The sequence below is a fragment of the Mandrillus leucophaeus genome, unplaced genomic scaffold, assembly GCF_000951045.1.
Source record: "Mandrillus leucophaeus isolate KB7577 unplaced genomic scaffold, Mleu.le_1.0 Scaffold916, whole genome shotgun sequence".
In the NCBI taxonomy this organism is placed as follows: domain Eukaryota; kingdom Metazoa; phylum Chordata; class Mammalia; order Primates; family Cercopithecidae; genus Mandrillus; species Mandrillus leucophaeus.
The window spans coordinates 1395794-1415535 of NW_012109986.1; the positions used below are offsets into that span (position 1 = coordinate 1395794).

At 33.7% G+C, this 19742-nt stretch overlaps 1 protein-coding gene across 1 annotated transcript in view; it reads left to right on the forward strand.

Annotated features, from left to right (window-relative positions):
• NBEA (neurobeachin) overlaps positions 1-19742 on the forward strand; it is a gene marked incomplete at its 3' end in the record, with an annotated part of 753742 nt that overhangs the window by 524149 nt on the left and 209851 nt on the right. Inside the window, exon 40 of the mRNA XM_011969865.1 lies at positions 15297-15440. Within this exon, the coding sequence (XP_011825255.1) occupies positions 15297-15440 (144 nt within the window). The remainder of the gene's footprint in view (positions 1-15296; positions 15441-19742) is intronic.

Genomic DNA, 19742 nt, shown 5'->3' on the forward strand with positions numbered 1-19742 from the left:
GGATTATAAATCATGCTGCTATAAAGACACATGCACACGTATGTTTATTGTGGCACTATTCACAATAGCAAAGACTTGGAACCAACCCAAATGTCCATCAGTGACAGACTGGATGAAGAAAATGTGGCACATATACACCATGGAATACTATGCAGCGATAAAAAAGGAAGAGTTCATGTCCTTTGTAGGGACACAGATGCAGCTGGAAACCATCATTCTCAGCAAACTATCGCAAGAACAGAAAACCAAACACCACATGTTCTCACTCATAGGTGGGAATTGAACAATGGGAACACTTGGACACAGGAAGGGGAACTTCACACACTGGGGCCTGTTATGGGATGCGGGGAGAGGTCAGGGACAGCATTAGGAGATATACCTAATGTAAATGATGAGTTAGTGGGTGCAGCACACCAACATGGCACATGTATACATATGTAACAAACCTACACGTTGTGCACATGTACCCTCGAACATAAAGCATATTAAAAAAAATAGCCTGATGTCTGAATATTCTGTCTGTCATTAAACATTTAAATGTGTTTAAGTATTTTGAAGTCTAGCAGTATATAGACTAACATCCAAAATGATTTAATGTTTTGGAGTTGCATAGGTGGAGATTAAGAGTATATTTATAGCACAAACCTGCAAATTCTGACTAAGCTACTAGAATAAGTTGAAATTCAACTGATCTCTTCCTCTATGTTAAATAATGACACTATTTCAATTTCCCTATTGTTAAATTCTACTGTGAAAGTTAAGTGCTAACTGTGTAGAATTTCTGCTGAACACTTTGGTCAAAAAGTTTTATATTGATTACCTGGTAGCAACAAGAAAAGATTTTAGGAACAAAAGAACATTTTATAGATGGAACTTTCAGAATGTCTAGAAGTATTTGAATTAGGTATCAAAGTTTTCAGAATTTTCAACATGTTGTATACACTGGGAGAACAATCTTAAATTACTTAGGAAATTTTTACATGACCATGAACGCAATCCCTGGGATTTGGCATAGATTTCGTCTTATCTATTAATGTAGTAAGTATACGGTGGTTCAAGAATATAAGCCTTTATTAGTGTAATAGAAGTGAAACTGATTTTGCAGACTTCATGTTTTAATAAAAATATCTTGAGTCATTTGATTTTTTCTAATATCCTAAATTCAACTAAACATTTTAAATTATAGTTAAATTTTCATGTGATGGGAAGGAACATTTACCCTTCATTTGGATTTCGTGACGTTATTTTCAGGCAATTTATTTGGTGCCTCATATATATTAATAATACATTGGCAATGCTGTCTTTTAAATGAGCAATCAGAATTGGATGTAATTTCAAGGAAATAATGGATAATAATTTTATTTCATATTTACTTTGAAAAGCTTTCCCTTCAATTTCATTATTAAAACTTGGTTGACCTTTTTCAGTTGGAAAATATCCTTTATACTGATGGAGTTTTTCATGCTTTTTTAGTAATACTAATGAGTTGAATAATTTATGAGGTTGTCATGTGCAAAAGACTTTGTGTGATTTGATATACTTTCAGCCTCTGGTGTTGGAATGTGATTAATGAAAACCTAGAGGCATGTAATTTTTTCCCTGATGGTTAGTGTTCTAATTTTGCATGTATTTAACGTGTTATTTAGGTGTTTTCTAATAGTAAAATCTCATACAAGTGAAAATTTAATTGATTACCATGAGTTTTACAGACCATAGCAATGGAACAGTATAAGGAAAATATTTTAAAACTCATAAACTCATCTTCTGATCTGCAGAATTCTTTTTCTTTTGAGCAAATTAGCTAATAGGGAAATGGTTGAAAAAGGAGGGTTTTGTATATTGTTTATATATTAGAATAAAACTTAGACTAGTCAAATTCTGGTGCATTGCTAGCATGTCAATATTGTAGTTGTCGAAGAATGCTACAAAATCTTAATAAGTTTGATTGTCTTTGTTGACTGTCAATTATTATTTAGGCCTCTGTTGCCCTTTCATAAAATTACAGTGGAACAATATTTCATCAAAAACTAAGATTACAAGTGCCTCCATGTCTGTGATCAAAGACATCATCTTAAATAGGTCTGATCAGACATCATAGAAGAGAGTAGTCTGCTTCAGCCTGAGGAAAAAAAAACATGGAGCGAAAATGACAAAGTTAATCAGTCATTTCTTTGGCAATAAATAATAAGATATGCTGAGAACTGCAAATGAGAACATTCTTATGTTCCTCAGAGATGTGTCTGCTTAACACCTGATTTATCTAAGCTTGTGAAGCCATCAGGATATGACCTTGATGAATAAAAAGCAGCTCTGTAATGAATCTGGAATTAAATTAGTTTTGATGGTATATGCATGGCCACTGTAATGTGCTACTTTCAGTCATCAAGAATAAGAAAGGCAGTGAGAATAGAAAAATGCTAAGACGGCTATACAATTGTTGAGAAAGAAGCTATCAAGTAATCTGACTACATTTTTCAAAGACTTTATAGTTCTTATTACATGTGAGAGAGATGACTTGATTTTTTAAAACCTAATAACCTATTGGTTCTATTATGTAGAGACGCTAGTAAACATCTTCATTGTTGTTCATTGAAAACTCCATTTTGGTTTGTGTATTATTAATTGGATCTCCTTGTTTGGAATGAAATAGGTAATCTGATTACGGTTTAAATCGTTTATTGAAAGTCCATGATGTAAATTTTTAAAAAGAGAGAGGGAAAGACATGCAGGAAGTGTCTGTCAGCTCTTTTTGGTGTAGTGTCGTATTTTAGTATCATAGCCTTGTCTTCACCAATAGTTTTTACAGTCTCTTAAAATAATTTAAATGGGTTATATAAAGGCTAAGTTACAAAATATTCTTACAAAATACATTTTACAGGTATTATATAGCATTTTTCATATAAATAAATGTTCTAACAAGCCACTTAGTTTTCTGTCGAAGGTTCAGCTTGTAGACTTTATACAGATTCAGAGGACTTGAGTAACTTTATTAATTTAAAAGCATTTATTGAATAACTTCTACATACTATGCACATGCTAGATGCTGGATTTGGAGATTGAGACAATCAGTTTCTTCCATCTAACAGCACATGGTTTAGTGTAGTGATTCTCAACAGGGGTGGGGGTAGGAGTGCACTGCTGGCATCTAATTGGTAGACACCAGGAATGCTGCCTAAAATACCCTACCACATACGGGAGAGCTCCCCACAACGACAACAGCAAAATTCCATCCCAAAATATCGATTGTACCAAAGTTTGAATAACCCTAGTCCAGTGGAAAGGAATAAAGAAAATAAACATTTGTCATAGAGGCATGTAGTAGTTCCTAAAGGGGCACAGGGAGAGACAGTAACTTACTGAGTCTGGTTGGAGTAGGCTTCAAACAAGTATAGGCTTATGAATTGCCTCAAGATTATGAATTTACCAGGTTATCAGGGGAGTAAAGGCAGAGATGATAACAGAAATTATCATGGCATGGAGACAAAGGACCCTTACTCCTTTGAATGGCCTTAATATTTGGCATTTGATGACAAGTCACTTTGTAAAGGTTTCAGAAAGTATTTTTATTTTAGATGTTTCATATTCCTAGATAAAACAAAAACCATTTGAGGATAAACCATTTGAACTTCTATCAGTTCCATTTGGAACATTCACATTAATACAATTCTTTGTGCTTATTACTCAGTTGCTATTTTTTATTTAATTGATAATTGATTTTTTTCCTCTTTTTTTTTTTTTTTTTTTTTGAGATGGAGTTTCACTCTTGTTGCCCAGGCTGGAGTACAATGGTACGATCTTGGCTTACTGCAACCTCTGCCTCCCAGGTTCAAGTGATTCTCCCACCTCAGCCTCCTGAGTAGCTGCAATTACAGGCATGCGCCACCATGCCCAGCTAATTCTTGTATTTTTAGTAGAGATGGGGTTTCACCATGTTGGCCAGGCTAGTCTCGAACTCTTAACCTTAGGTGATCCACCCGCCTTGGCCTCCCAAAGTGCTGGGATTACAGGCATCGGCTACCACGCCCAGCCCGATAATTGATTAATTTTAAGGTATACAAACAGATTTTAACCATGCCGTTCATCACTTTGGGTAACAACATTGAAGGATGGATTTTCTATAAAATAGGTCTAGAAGGATGGTATTTCCAAATTACTGACTGGCATGGAACTAATTTAGATCATTTTTCAAAATCTTGCTTCTTGTAGACTAATTTTTGGTAAAGTGTACACACAATCGCATTTATAAGTGATTACAATATACAATTATAATATTTCAATCTAAGTATATTAAAAATGTTATGGGAGCTCAGTAAAGAGGGTTGCCTAACTGAAGAAATATATTTTAGCTGGAGTCGAAAGGATGAATGGAAGTCTTCCCAAGCCAATGAGTGGGAGAGTGGCATTGTGGAAAAAGGGACCACATAATACAACATAATGTATTCAAGGAATGGAAAATGGTACTGAATAATGGAACACAGGATAGTGTGGGGAAATGGTGTGAAGATGAGGCTGAAACACAGTGGTGGCCCTGCTGTGAAGGGGATTGTCATTAAATGATTTTTATTTGGAAAATGACAAACCATAGAAATTAGGTGACGTGCTAAATAATAAGTGATAGATAAAGCTAACTCAACCCAAATACCAGTCTCTTACTCTACAGTGTGTTGTAGTAAATGCATTTGGAATTTCCTTAACTGTAAGGGCATTACTGAACATTTCCCTGCTGTAAAGTTTACCTGCTAGTATTTGGTTGACACTTATAACCTATTGTCTGTAAAGATACATCAGAACAGATTAACTTAGTATCATTCTCAGGATATGTATTCTGTGCCATTTAGGAAAATATTTTTAAATATTTTGGTGTTTTAAAAAGTGCTTTTAGATCATCTGTATCAGCACCATCACTTAGATATTTCATTTTTTAATAATTAAAGAGACTTAAAATCTCTTTCTTCCATGTCTCTGGGCCAATTGCTTACCTGTCTCAAAAGTCTCCTGCCCCCATTTTCCACCATCTCACACTTTTAAAGTGAATTGTCCACATTGGACTTTGTGATAGCCTTAAAAGAAGACACCAAGCCTCTCATGGAAAACCAGCCCGTATTTATTGTCTCTGTTTATTTTCCTTAAATTGTCTATACAAACATGATTTTCTCCCTCACATTTTTAAAATTCTTATCGTAAATTCTTCATTGAAAATTCTAATCTCTAGTAATCTGATTTCTGGTTGTTAATGCTGTGTAGAGCAAAACCACCATTCATTTTTAGCATAATGTAATTAAAATATAATATAAATGCTAACTTGCATGACCTATCAAAGCCATTATGTTTGGGATATGCCATATCCCAAATGAAGGCCATGTTGTCATTAATGCCATCTTAATTCTTTGACTTCTTGCTCGCTCCTTCCCCTACCTTCATGACCCAGGCCACCTTCACAAAAATTGCTGCTCCATCACAATGATCAAATAGGGAATTGACATTTACTAAATGTGCCAGAGGGATACAAAAATCACTCAATAATTGGATTGAGATCAAAAACTGAGAATATTGTCTTAGTGCATAGGCTATCTGCAAGATGGAAAAATAAACTTGTCTCCTACTTGAAAATACGTGAAATGGAAAAAGTTTAAAACTCTAGTAAACAAGGAATGCTAGATGTGAAAAAAAAAAAAAAAGAAGAAGACACTAAGCATCATTCCTGAGGTAATGTCACTTACTGTGCAGGAAAGTCTCCCCACCCTCGCAGCCCACTCTCAAGTTGTCCAGTTAATCTTTTCTTTCATTCTAATGGTTGCCAAACTTTCTAACTCACATTCTGTTGCTCACCAGCCATCTACCCGTCTTGGTACATGATACAGGTTCCTTTCCTTTGTGCCTCCCTCCCTGCCTCCCTCCTTTTCTTGCTTTCTTTCAGAAAAACATATGCTCGTTATAGGAAATACCAAAAAAAAAAAAAAAAAAAGCCAAAAACATTTAAAGAAGACATCCATGTAAAGATAGCTGTCTTTATCATTTCCATGTATTTATTTCATGTTAGTCTTTTTCTGTGTGTATTTTATCATAGGGACCAAACGCTAAGCAATGTACTCATATAGTCACAAAGATGAATAATGCATCATCTCTGCTCTTTATGATATTTAGAGAGTTCCAAAATGACCCAGGTTTTCTATATGTTTTATTATGTTTTTTCACAAGTAAAATGTGCCCTGTGATTTTTAATATAATGAAATCCCATTTTAAATAATTAAAAATCTTAACTTCATGGCTAATCAAAATCCTACCAAGTAATATCCAGTCTAAAATGTGGAGAGAGTCTGCGTTTACCATCATGTATATTCTTAAAATATGGTTTATCAAATTTTCTTTAAAAAGCATAGAATGCTGTTTTCTACGTTGACTCCATTAAGATTATTAAGTTAACATTTCATACTTATATAGTGCTTCACTTAAATTCAATAATATTTTCTTGTACTTTTTTAATTGCATTTTTCTGTTTAAAAATGCTGTTTATGAATTTCCCATTTGTTGGTCTGCTCTAAAAAATATTGCTTACCTATGAATATTTTAAATTAGGAATAAAATGAAATTCCGTTTTTGCTGTCAGAACCAAATTGTAAAAATGCATTGCATGTCTTTGAAAATCAGTATACTCTATTAGCAGGCCTGTCAATATAAAAAGTGCATTCCATTTCCACCTCTTGCTCTAATAACCTTTTCTGTGTTACTCTGAGGCAGTTCACATAATCAGAGTATATTGTCAGCTTACTGGAGTTGGGGAAGCATGAAATGAAAATCAAGTTAATATTGATCCAATTCTTTTGCTTGCAAGTGTCCTTGATGTCCTTTTCCAGTGAGCAATAACTGTTGGTGTTAGGTAGCCATTTTCTTCTCTTCTTTCTTAAATTCCAATAAATTGTTTACAAGCATAACTAATCTGAATACAAATTTAACACTTGGGATAATTTCCATGTGTTAATTCCCAGATTGCTAATGCTGCACATTTACTATACCACTGAACTGTTTTCCCCCAGCTTTTCAAAACATAGCCTACCTAAAGATGTAATATTTATATCTAGTTTAAAATAAAAGTCTGTACAAGTTCCTTTTTGGTAAAAATACATAAGATGCTGTACTCTGACTTTTATGTAATATAGTCGTGTGCTAAAATGGACCATAAGTGTCATGAATTATTGGTCCATGTAAGGAATAGCATTTTTGAACCAAGTTTATTATAAATTTGAAGCTGGTGTCTTAGGTTTTTAATTTTATAGTGGTATAGATAATATCTATTTTGGATTATTCAGTATATTCTCTGTAAACAAAATTAAATGGAATTGGGAATCATGGTTAGATCCAACTCATTCAAACTAAAATATCCACAACTAAGAAAGAAGGAATTGGATGGTTGAACTATCCAGACTTTATATCTGTATTTATTAAATTTGCTTAGTAAATACTCAGATTTTTACTTAAAATGTGTTTGGAACAACAAATAGAAACAGTCTATTTCATGTGTAGGAATACTTTCATAAAATAATTTTATATTGATAAAGTGAGGCTTCTGACTCAGTATCAGGTATAAAAGAGTGAGAAAATGCTTGAGATTTCTGGTCATTCTAATTTAGTGTTTTTATTCAGTATCACTAACAATTTTTGCCATTGGGATTTTTCTATTGAAAAGTCTGTTTTCCTTTCTTTTTTTAAAAAAAAATAGTGTTTTAAAAGAAGATGATTTAATTTTTTGTCCTTAATCTTCATTAGAAAAGTGATCTTTCCTATTATCATAATTTTTTTCTTAAGGAGGGATACACTATATGTTATAAAGTGAAACACAAAATTAAAATTTGAATTTAGATGATTTACAAAGAAAAATATTTACTTATTAGTAAATGATTGTTACAGTAGACTGTTCTAGTGTGTATCACTTTTATCTCACAGATAAACTAAGGCAAGCATAAAATGTTTTTGAACACTAGGTTCCTCAGTATAAGAAAAAGCATTCTTTCAGGTTTTTTTGAAATGTTCAAAATTGTAAACTTCTCAGTAATAGATTGATTCATACATATTGTTGCACAAGATTATGTCATATCTAGTGTAATTTTCTGAGAGGTAGATTCATCTTAAATCTTTTTCCTTTTAGTGGAAATTAAATAACATCATATAGAGTTACTAAAAGCACTAGTCTGAAAAGGTATTTGTTGCTCAGACTTAATTTTTAATGAGAAAAAAGTAAGCTTTAAAATTTCCTGAAGTATTCATGTAATTAATGCACTTTAAAAAGTATTTAGGTTTGGAAATGAATTGCAACATTTCTTCCTACTAAAAGAGTGGTAGACTTTGTCAAAATACATTGAACAAGCTAAAAAAAAAATTGAGAAATGGTGTATAATGAAAATAATTTCTTCTCTGATAAGGAATGCCATCCTGTCCAACTGATTTCTGAGTGTTTAGAAACAGAATTACCTGATAATACCTTTAGGTAAAAATAAAATTAGACCAGATTTCAGTTTTGCCAGTGTCCTCCCAAAGATCTTTTTCCAAAGATGAAAGGAAGCCTATATTAAATGCATTATCTCTTCTGGAGAAAGCAGTTCTTTTCCTTCAAGTGTCCAAGATGCTAAACATATTTATATTATTAAATATCTGTATGCAAAATTAAAAGTACATGTCAAATACATTGGTGCTTTATGTAATTTTATTTAATAATATCTTTAAATGAATAAAATAGTTATGGAAAACATACATTACATTTAAAATGTAAGCTATTTATACTACATTCAATTTCCAAAGGTGTTACTTCATAACACTTGTACTTCATGCTATCCTTCCTGTCTTCAGGGAGCATCCAATCTAGTGGAAGCGCTGAAGGCTCATTCATGCTTTAATTAATACAAACACTGTTATAACAGCATGCTGGAAGGAAGAATATTAACTCCAACTGAAGGAAAGAAAACTATCACTTGTTGAATACCTGATGTTGGATAGGTATTGTGCCAAGACCATAGATTCATGCTTTATCTTGAGTTTTTTAATCCTCAGATAAGCCAGCTTTTCTTTTCCCCTCTTTACATAAATCTTATGCAAAACTATTATAAGCAATACAGCATTAACTATGTTCCTTTTCAGTTTTAATTATGTACTCAGTATGCTTTTTACCCTCTTGTTTTATGTTATCAAAAATTTAATAAACATTTTTGAAAGCATACTATGTAAACAATCTCCACACATTTCCATTGTCTCATTTTAACTTTGCAATGATCCTGTGAAAGAAAATGTGGAAAATACTTAATATTACTCTTCTGCAAATTTGGAAACTGAAATTAAGAGGTTGGTCTAAATTTTTTAAATATGTTTCTAATGGATATTGGTGGGGAACAATAACTTACGAATGGCAAATCAAATAGTCCAACTCTCCCACTTATGAGGAAACTGTAAAGCACATGAAAAGTAACAAGTAATGTGCATGTAAAATGACTAATATGTAAATTGTGTTTATGTGTTTTCATTTACTCAACAAACATTTAGTACCATTTTGACAAGTGAAATTAAAGTCCAGTAGAGAATCCCTAAACTAAAAACACTCCAAAAATGAACAATGATAAGATATGATGACTTCTTTCTAAGATACAAATGTTATACAGAGATGGAAATAATCAACCTGACTGAATCCTGAAGGAAAAGGCACGTAAGAGATTTTATGTAAAAGAAATTACATACGTCGGACTTAAAGATTTGAGACAACGTGGCATGTATACAGACAAAAACATTCAGCTTTTAGAGAATATGAAGTGCAAAGAAGCCAAATCAGTAAAATAGTGAGGTTAAATAAGCAGAGGCTAGATCATGAGCTTTAGACCATATGTTTAAATGATACAAATAAAATAACATTGAAAATGTATTATTCCATGGTTGATATATATTAGATAGATATACATATACACCTCTATATACCTATGTAAATATACCTATATATAACTTTTCAATAAATACATCTATATATAACTATATATATACTATGTATATATACTATGTATATAAGTGTATATAAATACCCATAAATATACCTATATAAAACTTTTCAATAAATGAAAACACCATAGTTCCACAGTCAATATAAATAATAATAGCATAAGCTGGTGAAAAGCTGAGTCTACACTAAAACTGGCTTATTATGGGGTTATATCTCTTTTTTATGTGTATTAGCCACACATATGATTTATAGCTAACCTATTGTTGTTAATTACTTTTTTCTTTATTAGTATAGATGTTTTAGAGTTGATTATAGGAGGAATTCTTAAACAGAAATAAAATACTATATTTTTCTTTACATTAATTGTTTATTTTTATCGATAGAAAAGAACATAAAGAGCACATGAACTAATTGCTTTGCCTTGATCGTGTGGCCATTCCAGGTAGACATATTCTTTGATATCGTTAAGAGGAGCTAATGTCTCCAGTTTGTCATTTCTGCATTTTAACTTATGCTTATTTAAAATAACAATAAAACTTTAAAATGGTAATTTAAAATATCGCAATAAGAGTAACAATAATACTGGAATATAGTAACAATACTAGAAACATTTTAGTTCTGCTGTTACTTCACCTTTAAAATATACCTTTTTTCACATGGATTCTTGGTTATTAATAGAAATTTTATGAAAAAGGAACTTTAGATTTGTGCAATGCAATATTCTGTATTACATAACATTTTCATATACAGAGCTTTATATCTATATATTTACTCAGAAGTCAGTCTATAGAGTGCTTTCATGTGTTGTCACATGATATAGAAAATAACATAAGTATGATTTTGGATTTAGCTTCCTTGAGCTATAATTCAGTGGCATTTTTTCTCCTTAAACTTTTAAATTTTTTGGTATTTTAATGTTTTCATAGGCCATAGCACATATATATGTCTATCCTACCCAGCTTTACACATAGTATACATTTTCAGATCCAAGGCGTTCTGGTAGTTTGTGGTATTCGCTTGTTAATTTCTTGATGAATGGCTAAAGAGGCCAAAAAGTGCACTCGGTCCAACAGTCTTCTGAAGATAGATGATCTCAAATAAATTATCTTCCCAATCAGATTTTGATTTGTTGGGTGTTAAACCAATTCTTCCTAAGGACAGTGTTTACAAGCCTTGTAATGAGACAGCCCTTTGAGACCTTACCTCTTTTTGCCTGTAATTTTGATGAATGAAACTCTAATTCATAAAGGATATTGTGATTGAAAAGCACCTTTAGATCTCATACACTTTAATTTAGATAAATGTTTGGTGCAGTACCATAAAATCAGGAAGTTTGCTGAGCTGCAAACTGATAACACTTGAACAAGGATGATAAGCTTAGTGTGTTGATATGGATTAGTTTACTATATATCTTTTAAAGTCATGATTGTTTTACTACTTTAAAACCAGAGGGGATAAAATTGAAAGCTTGATATACATTTCAGAGCTCACCTTTCTTCTACTACATTTTCTTCATTGGTAAATATTTATTTTGGTAATACAAAAGTAATATAAAGCTTTTTTTACTGACAAAGATTGCCCCTGATTTTTATATAAGGAAAAACTTGCTTTATTAGATTACTCACACTTAAAAGGCTTTTTTGACTTTATTGTAAAAAAAACAAGTTCTTTTTCCTGTAAATACATAGATTCTCCAGCTTGCCACAAACTAAAGGCAACTCACTGAGACTCCAAGATATCCTGGGAACTTCAGACTTTTGAAATAGGCAAGGGTAACTGTAATGTCTGAGTTTATACATTTATTCAGGATTTTTAAGGGTTTGCTCTGTGCTAGGCAGCGTGCTAAGTACTGAGAATACCAAGACAAAAACATGTTTCCAGGCATGAAGGAACTTGGAGGCTTTTGTGGAGATAAATAAGCAAGCAGTTGCAATACCTGTAAATTCTGCAGTAGCAGGGTTCAAGAGGTATGGTGGAAGCATAAGGGAAAGAGCACACAAGGGCTCTTAAGAAATCAGAGAAGGGAATAGGGTGGTGGGGTGAACTTGAACTTCAGTTCAGCACATGTTTGTGGCACAACTGCTGGGCGCCAGGCACTGAAGCTACAGAAATGGGACTACAGCCTAGTGGAGAGGACAGACACATAATAGGTAACACCTATACAGTGCAGTTGAATTGTGTGTAAGCTGTGAATGTGCGGTAGGGTTTGTTAGGAAAGACAGCTGAAGCAAGTGAGTTTTGAAGGGCAAGTAGCAATTAGCCAGGCCAAGGAGGAAAGGTAGTAACATACCCTGCAGAGGGAATAACATTAGCATGGGTAAAGAGGTATGTGAAAGCATGACATATTTTGGAAGCTGTAAGTGGTCCAATATTGCTGAGGAGGGTGTGGTGAAAACACAGAACTGGTAATGAGAGGATAAAAGGCCTTGGTAAGCCATGCTAAGAAGTTTGGATTTTATCCTGCAGTCTAAGTCTTGCTTTAGGTATACTTGATTGGGAGGAGTTAATGAATAATTTTAATAGGAAAATATCCTCAACTTATTTGTGTTTTATAAAAATCACTCTGACAAAAGTATGGAAGGTGGTGTGAGTAAGGCAACTGTTGACACCCTCTAGACCCAAAACAGTGATGGCCTGAAGTAGGGCCGTGGCAGTCACCATGCAGGATGAATTCCTAGGTTTCTGCTAAAGTACATGGTTGGCCAAAATACGAGGAGGAGAAGGAGCAAGAGACAATTAGCTCAGTAAGAGAAATGTTCAGTTAATAGTACTCAGGCAAAGTCCAGAAATACAGCTAAGAAGACCTCAGGAGAGATTTCTGAATTATTAGTCATTGGATTTGCCTCTTTTGTTCTCAAATGATGCAAGCTCTGTATTTCTGTTTGCCCAGGAAGCAAACAAGTTATAAAGATAGCTACCCTCAGAAGATTACTCTTTTGCTGGCTTTATATCACCAAAAATCAAATAGAATTAAGATAAGGTTCTGAAGCATTCAGTGATCTATCCCCAATCTTTTATTCCAGAAATAATAATTATCTGTGGGCCAGTGAAAGAACAATACACATGGAACCCATTTAATTCCCCTCCCCTCCAATGTAGCATTGATTTGTAATACTATTTGTCTTTGAAGTATTTATCAAAATATATATTTAACAATCTATTACTTTATACATTTATGGTATGTATTAACCATGTGCTGTAAATGTGGTTATCCAGTAGGAGCTAGGATGACAGACTATACCTCTCAGCCAGTGACACTCTGTAATGGTATTGTGATGTGACTATGTTCCTCAACATGTGTTTTTACTCTGGTGGCCTTTGAGTCAATTTTTTCATATTTTAGCAAACAGAATTGGCCTATATTCACTGAGAAAAAGAAGTATGCAAAATGCAAAGAGAAAAAGGAAAAAAGCTAACTATTTTACAGTGCAAGTTGTATGACAGCCAGATGTAGTTGCAAGAAAATGGTTGAGGCTGGGCACAGTGGCTTATGCATATAATCCTGGCACTTTGGGAGGCCAAGGTGGGAGGATCACTTGAGTCCAGGAGTTCAAGCCCAGCCTGAGAATATAGTAAGAGCCCATCTCTACCAAAAACAAAAGTAGCCAGGCATTGTGGTATGCGTCTGTGGTCCCACCTACTCAGGAAGCTGAGGTAGAATGATTGCTTGAGCTTGGGAGGTCGATGCTGCAGTGAGCTGCGATCATGCCGCTGTACTCCAGCCTGGGTGACAGAATAAGACCCTGTCTCAAACAACAACAGCACAATGGTTGAGCAAATATCAGTAGGCAGTAATGGACTGTTGGAAGTTCTATGGTATGGGCCTGGGTGAATTGACCAAAAGTATTGTAAACTTTCGACCAAAGGCATGACATCATTTGGAGAGCCATTGTCTATGTTTCAACACCGTAATGTCCCCTAAAAATATAATACGACACCGTATAGGACTGATTTATAAGGCTCCCATTTCCAGGAATATATCCACCACACCAAATGAGATACGAAGACGTTTTCCTAGTTAATGCTGCTCCTTGAAGACTATATCCTGATACAGAATACAGTAAATTACAATGCTTTCTTCTAAATGGAATTTCAGCTTCAAGTGATATAAAAGTATTTCATGTGTGTGGTGTTTGTGTGGGTGTGGGTGGTGTATGCGTTTATAAAGGTGCTTTCAGTTCAGATAATTTTATATTAATTGTCACCTGCCAAAGCAGGTGTCTGAATGTAACTATGAAAATAATTGTTAAGCAGTCAAATTCTTGAGGGATTCAGATGCATTCATTTCTAACTTATACATTAATGCCAGGTCAAATCTTGCAATATTTACAATATTTCAGTTTTTCTGCTTATTTTCATGTGTTTTGGTTTTGGCTTTTTGTGTGTTTGTTTGTTTTTTGAGACGGAGTCTTGCAGTGGTGCGATCTCAGCTCACTGCAAGCTCCGCCTCCCGGGTTCACGCCTTTCTCCTGCCTCAGCCTCCCAAGTAGCTGGGACTACAGGGGCCCACCGCCACGCCTGACTAATTTTTTGCATTTTCAGTAGAGACAGGGTTTCACCGTGTTAGCCAGGATGGTCCCCATCTCCTGACCTCGTGATCCACCCCCCTCGGCCTCCCAAAGTGCTGGGATTACAGGCGTGAGCCACTGCGCCCGGCCAGCTTTTTGTGTTGTTATATATAGCAAAATAAGGCTATCATTTCAGAAAAACCAGTATTTATTTCACTAATTGCTAAAGAAATAGATACTATGAAGAAGCTTTTATGTCTCCATCATTTCTAACTCCGCCTTCCTGTAACTTTCCAATGATAATCATTTTTCCCCTCACATGTGAATGGTTTTTTGTTTTCTGCATATCTATCTCATCCACTTTCAAAAATGATCTGCTAATTAGCTAATTAGCAATTGATTAGCTAATTTAGACAAAGTGTGATTATGTAAAATAGTGTGATTTTAAGAAAATAAATTTGGGGTGAAGTACAGACTTTTGTGCAACATACACTGATCTTAGAGCCCTAAGACATGGATCTTCCAATCCTAAGTCGTGGTAGAGTTATTTTCTCTAACATTAGCAATTGCTGGGTTCCTCCAAAATGCATGTAGTTTCCTCATCTTTAAAATAAGGGTCAGTGATTACAGCTCCTCACACCCCATGTTTCTCACAGGAAACCAAACAAGGTAAAGAAGGTTACAATGTTCTATAATTGTAAAGTAATATGTAAACGCAGCATATAATTATCATAAAGCAATCAATTATTTATAATACCTACTATAAGCAGAAACAATCATAATAACCTAAATTATTATATTTTCGTTGTGATTAGGCACGGAAGAAGATGTAGTAAAGTCAAAGAAAACATTCAGAAGTCAAGCAATAGTGAACCAGAATGCAGAGACAGAACTTATGCTGGAAGGAGACGATGATGCAGTGAGTCTGCTACAGGAGAAAGAAATCGACAACCTTGCAGGTAAATTTTAAAATATGTTTTTCCTATTTGTTGTAAATGAACACAAAGCTACTGAATTCAAAATCTGTCTCCTAGTAAATGAATGAGTGCCAGTGGTTGTAACAATGCTCAATCACACGAATATTAAAAAGTTACTTTATCTCATTTCTAATATTGAAGACAAGACCCCAAAGTAATGTGTATGTTACTGGCAATAAATGAATATCATCAAATTTCTAGGTAATGAAGAGCAACTTTTTATACAGAAGAAATAATAATAGTATCAGTTATTCACATCTAAGTGCCTATATTATAATTGGGAAGTGGGACAGGATGACAGGCTCATTGATTTACATGTGTCTCCAACACTCTTAAGAGCCAATAGGTCCTTCACCCAGGTGCCAATTGAATTTGCCATTTCCTCCCATTTGTCACGCTAAAGAATGTCTCTCTCCACTCCTGTAGCCTCATATTCCTAAGCCACCAGCAGATATTCTTTCCCCTACTGCCTCAGTTTTATCTTGTTGTGATATATGTCTGAGATCAATTCTGGATGTGATTCTACAGTGACCAGATGGGGTATGGATATCTTAGCGTATTCACCCATAACCTTTTTTGGGTTTTAAGCCACTTTGAGAATCTGGTGAAAGCAAATGGCTTCATGAAGAGGCACATACAGTTCTGTACACAATGTTATAGTGATCACTGACCCCTGAAAATCAGTCCATGGAATTATATCCCCAACCTCACCTTAAAAACTCCTGCTTCAGTGTCTCAAAAAGTAGCTGAGTCTTAGTTCTATACTTGCAGCCCACACAAGGTTGAGGTGGCAGGTGGCAATAGAGAGGTGGACTTATATTTATAATTCTTGACACAAAATCACACTTGTTGCAAGGAACTGAAAATTATCTGGCATGGCTTTATGAAAGTCTCTAGTGATTTATTTCTACTGGTTGAAAGAGTTCTCTTTTCATCTTCAAAGAGAAGATGTTACTGTTAATTGTAAACTGGAGATAGCACATTATTCTCCATCTTCTAGATTAAGAAAGAAAATATTTAATAAGTTTACTCTAATGCTAGTTCCTAGATATTTCTATATTATTAACATTTCTGTATTATAATAACTATTTTTTTTTTGATTTAAATGTACTCTTAAGTCTATGACCAAATGTTTGCCTCAAATTCTTAAGTAAATGTTCAAGTTTTGGTTTTGTTGTTTTCGTGGTTTGTTTTAGTAGCTCAGAGATTTTTATCTGAGGCCATTTGGAAATTTAAGCTAATGAAGGTCATTGATTCTGTTTGCCCCCAGATGTGTTTTCTTTTCTGCTGGTCTCATTCTTCATCTTAAAGAATATAGAAAATTCACAAATGTTATTTCTGACCCTTGTTATTTTATGTTTTGTCTTTCCTATTCATATATGCTAGCAGAGATGTTTAATAATTGTACAGTTCAGATTGACTCCCTGGTCCTTTGTTCCTACTGAAGATAATTAGTTAATACAGATTTACATAGTCCCTTGAAATTTATTGTAAGACTGCCCAGTAATGCCAGTGGCACAATTCAACGAAGACTAATAACCTTTATATATTTCTCTTCTTTAATGGTAGCTAATTATTAATATTAATTTATGTTTATAAGAAAAAAGCCCCCAAAAAAGTTAAGTTCAAACACCTAAAGAACAGTGAAAATATGCTTGAAATAAACTATTTAAAATCAAATTATATGACTCCTGACCAATTCACTGAATCAAGACTCCTCTAATTTCTTTCAACGGATTTGTCATTGAGCACACCTGTTCCTATCTATAATATACCTGGTCCTAACTCATACTCTTCTAGCAGGATCCTTGTGTGTTACAGCTGTCCTAAAGTATGGATCCTCTGCCTACTCTGTAGAGTTCATTTTAAAAACAGCAGTCCACAAATATACTCTGAACCTTGAATGCCGTGGAAAAGAAGTAAGGGATGGATGTTTTATGAAGGGCCACAGAAATATTCTGCATATTTTATAAGAATAGATTCATTTTGTAAATGCTGAAGCCTATTAATCTAGACTAACATAATAGTTATAAGGTTACATAAAATTCACTTTTAGAACTTTATTACAAGCCAGAATTCTTAAGTTTAAGAAATCAGCTATTAGTTAAAGATGCAGTTACATCAATACATAACTGTTTTTGCCCTAAGAAATTATTGTCCAAATCATGGTTATCTCTGTTGCAGAAATTAAAATTTGTTTAATAATAATGTCTGTCTTACTCATAACATGTCATTCTAAGTAGCCTGACAGAGCTACACTGCCTAAAGAAAATGTCACCCTTAAAGGAGACTTAAATCCAAATTAAAACCCAGGCCAGGCGCAGTGGCTCACGCCTTTATTCCCAGCTCTTTGGGAGGCCAGCCTGGGCGGATCACAGGGTCAGGAGATCGAGACCATCCTGGCTAACACCGTGAAACCCCATCTCTACTAAAAATACAAAAAACTAGCCAGGCGTGGTGGTAGGCGCCTGTAGTCCCAGCTACTCGGGAGGCTGAGGCAGGAAAATGGCGTGAACCTGGGAGGTGGAGCTTGCAGTGAGCGGAGATCCGGCCACTGCACTCCAGCCTGGGCGACAGAGCGAAACTCCACCTCAAAATAAATAAATAAATCAACATAAAAATAAAAAACACAAACCCAAGAAATCCTAAAATGTGTGTGTAACATTAATATAATCTCATATTTATTTGCTATCTCAGAAATACATAAAGTAAAAAGTGCCTATTTCAGTCTCTGAGATAAAAATTACAGGTTTATCTTTTCATGACAACTTAATGAAATGGCTTGCGTATTATTAGTATAAGAAATATACTTTCACATATATAAAAGTAATTAGAGTTCTTAGATTTTTAGAATAGATATGAAAGAATACATCATTTTTATAATTGTAAAGGTAAACCTAAATCTGCTGATTAGCATACTACAATTTCCTGTTATTTATAAAACTCTGTTTTGCTGACATAGGCATACAGATAAGCAGATATGCATTATGATTTGCCATTATGTAATAATAAGTTAAATTCAAATAGAAGAAAGTATGCTAATTAGTACAGAAAACTTAGAGAAAAGTACTAATTTAGTTAAGATTAATTCTTTTCTTTTTTTAATTCAAAAGGTAGGATCAATTTCTGTTTATTAAAAAAAAAAAAGAGAGAGAGAGAGAGAGAAAGAAGAATAGCCTGCATGAAGTGCTAGGAGCCAGACATCAAAACCAGCTTTTTTCTGTATATAAATGATGCTGCTATTATAGATTTAACATTTTCTGTGAAAGGAAAGTCTGTATTTTCTGCCTGTTGAGAACTGTTTAATAGCAGTTACTCTTGAGTACATTTACATTTTCATGTTTTTAAAACTATTTTCCTTATAGCTGAAAATATTGACAAATGGATATGGTGAGCTTTTCTAAATAAAAAAGAGTTAGGCCTAGGGTTAGGATAGGTGTTCAGACAGATTTGTGGGCAGTAACCCACTTAATCTAAACAACAACCCAATAAGGTAGAAATGATTACCACCAATTTTAGAAATAAAGATAAACAGGTCAAGAGATTAAGTAACTTGCATAACGTTAAGAAGTATGCAAAATAATGTATTTCCTTACAAATACATAGTATATGGTTTAAACTAAAATTTACCAAATAGTATATTTCAATATGTGTGTGTGAGTGTGTGTGTAGGTATATCTCATTAAAGATTCTTCTAAAATTATGTAAAAATGACATCTGTTTATAACTCAGTTTTTACACTGGTTCCATTACATTGGAAGTATATGAATATGTATAATAATTCATTTTAGTTTTGCTTATAGATAGTCTATGTGTGCTCCAAATCAATCTGGTAAGTTAAAAACAATATGATAAATAGACTGCTTTTAGTACAATTATACTTAAATGTTGACCTTTTCTTATGTTTTCTCCATTTTGTTTGGAGTTTTCTAGTTGTAATAAAGACAAAATGTTCCACAAAATTCTATAGCTTTAAATGTCATACAATTTTCTGTTTCACTTTTAGTTCCCTTTCTTCCCAAGCTGTTCATCTCAAGAGGCAAGTTAAATGTGTGTGACTACTAATTACCCAATTTATTATGTATTACTGTAGCAAATGGCTAATATTATTATAATATAGACATATGCCAATCAATAAAGTAATTATTATATTAATAAAACCTAACTTAATTTACTTTAATTGCATTTTTAGTTTGTAGTGATTCGCCAAAGTGAATTAGTACCTAAATCCCATATGTGACTAAAGATTTCAATTTACGTTTTTACTGAAAACATTGAAATTGG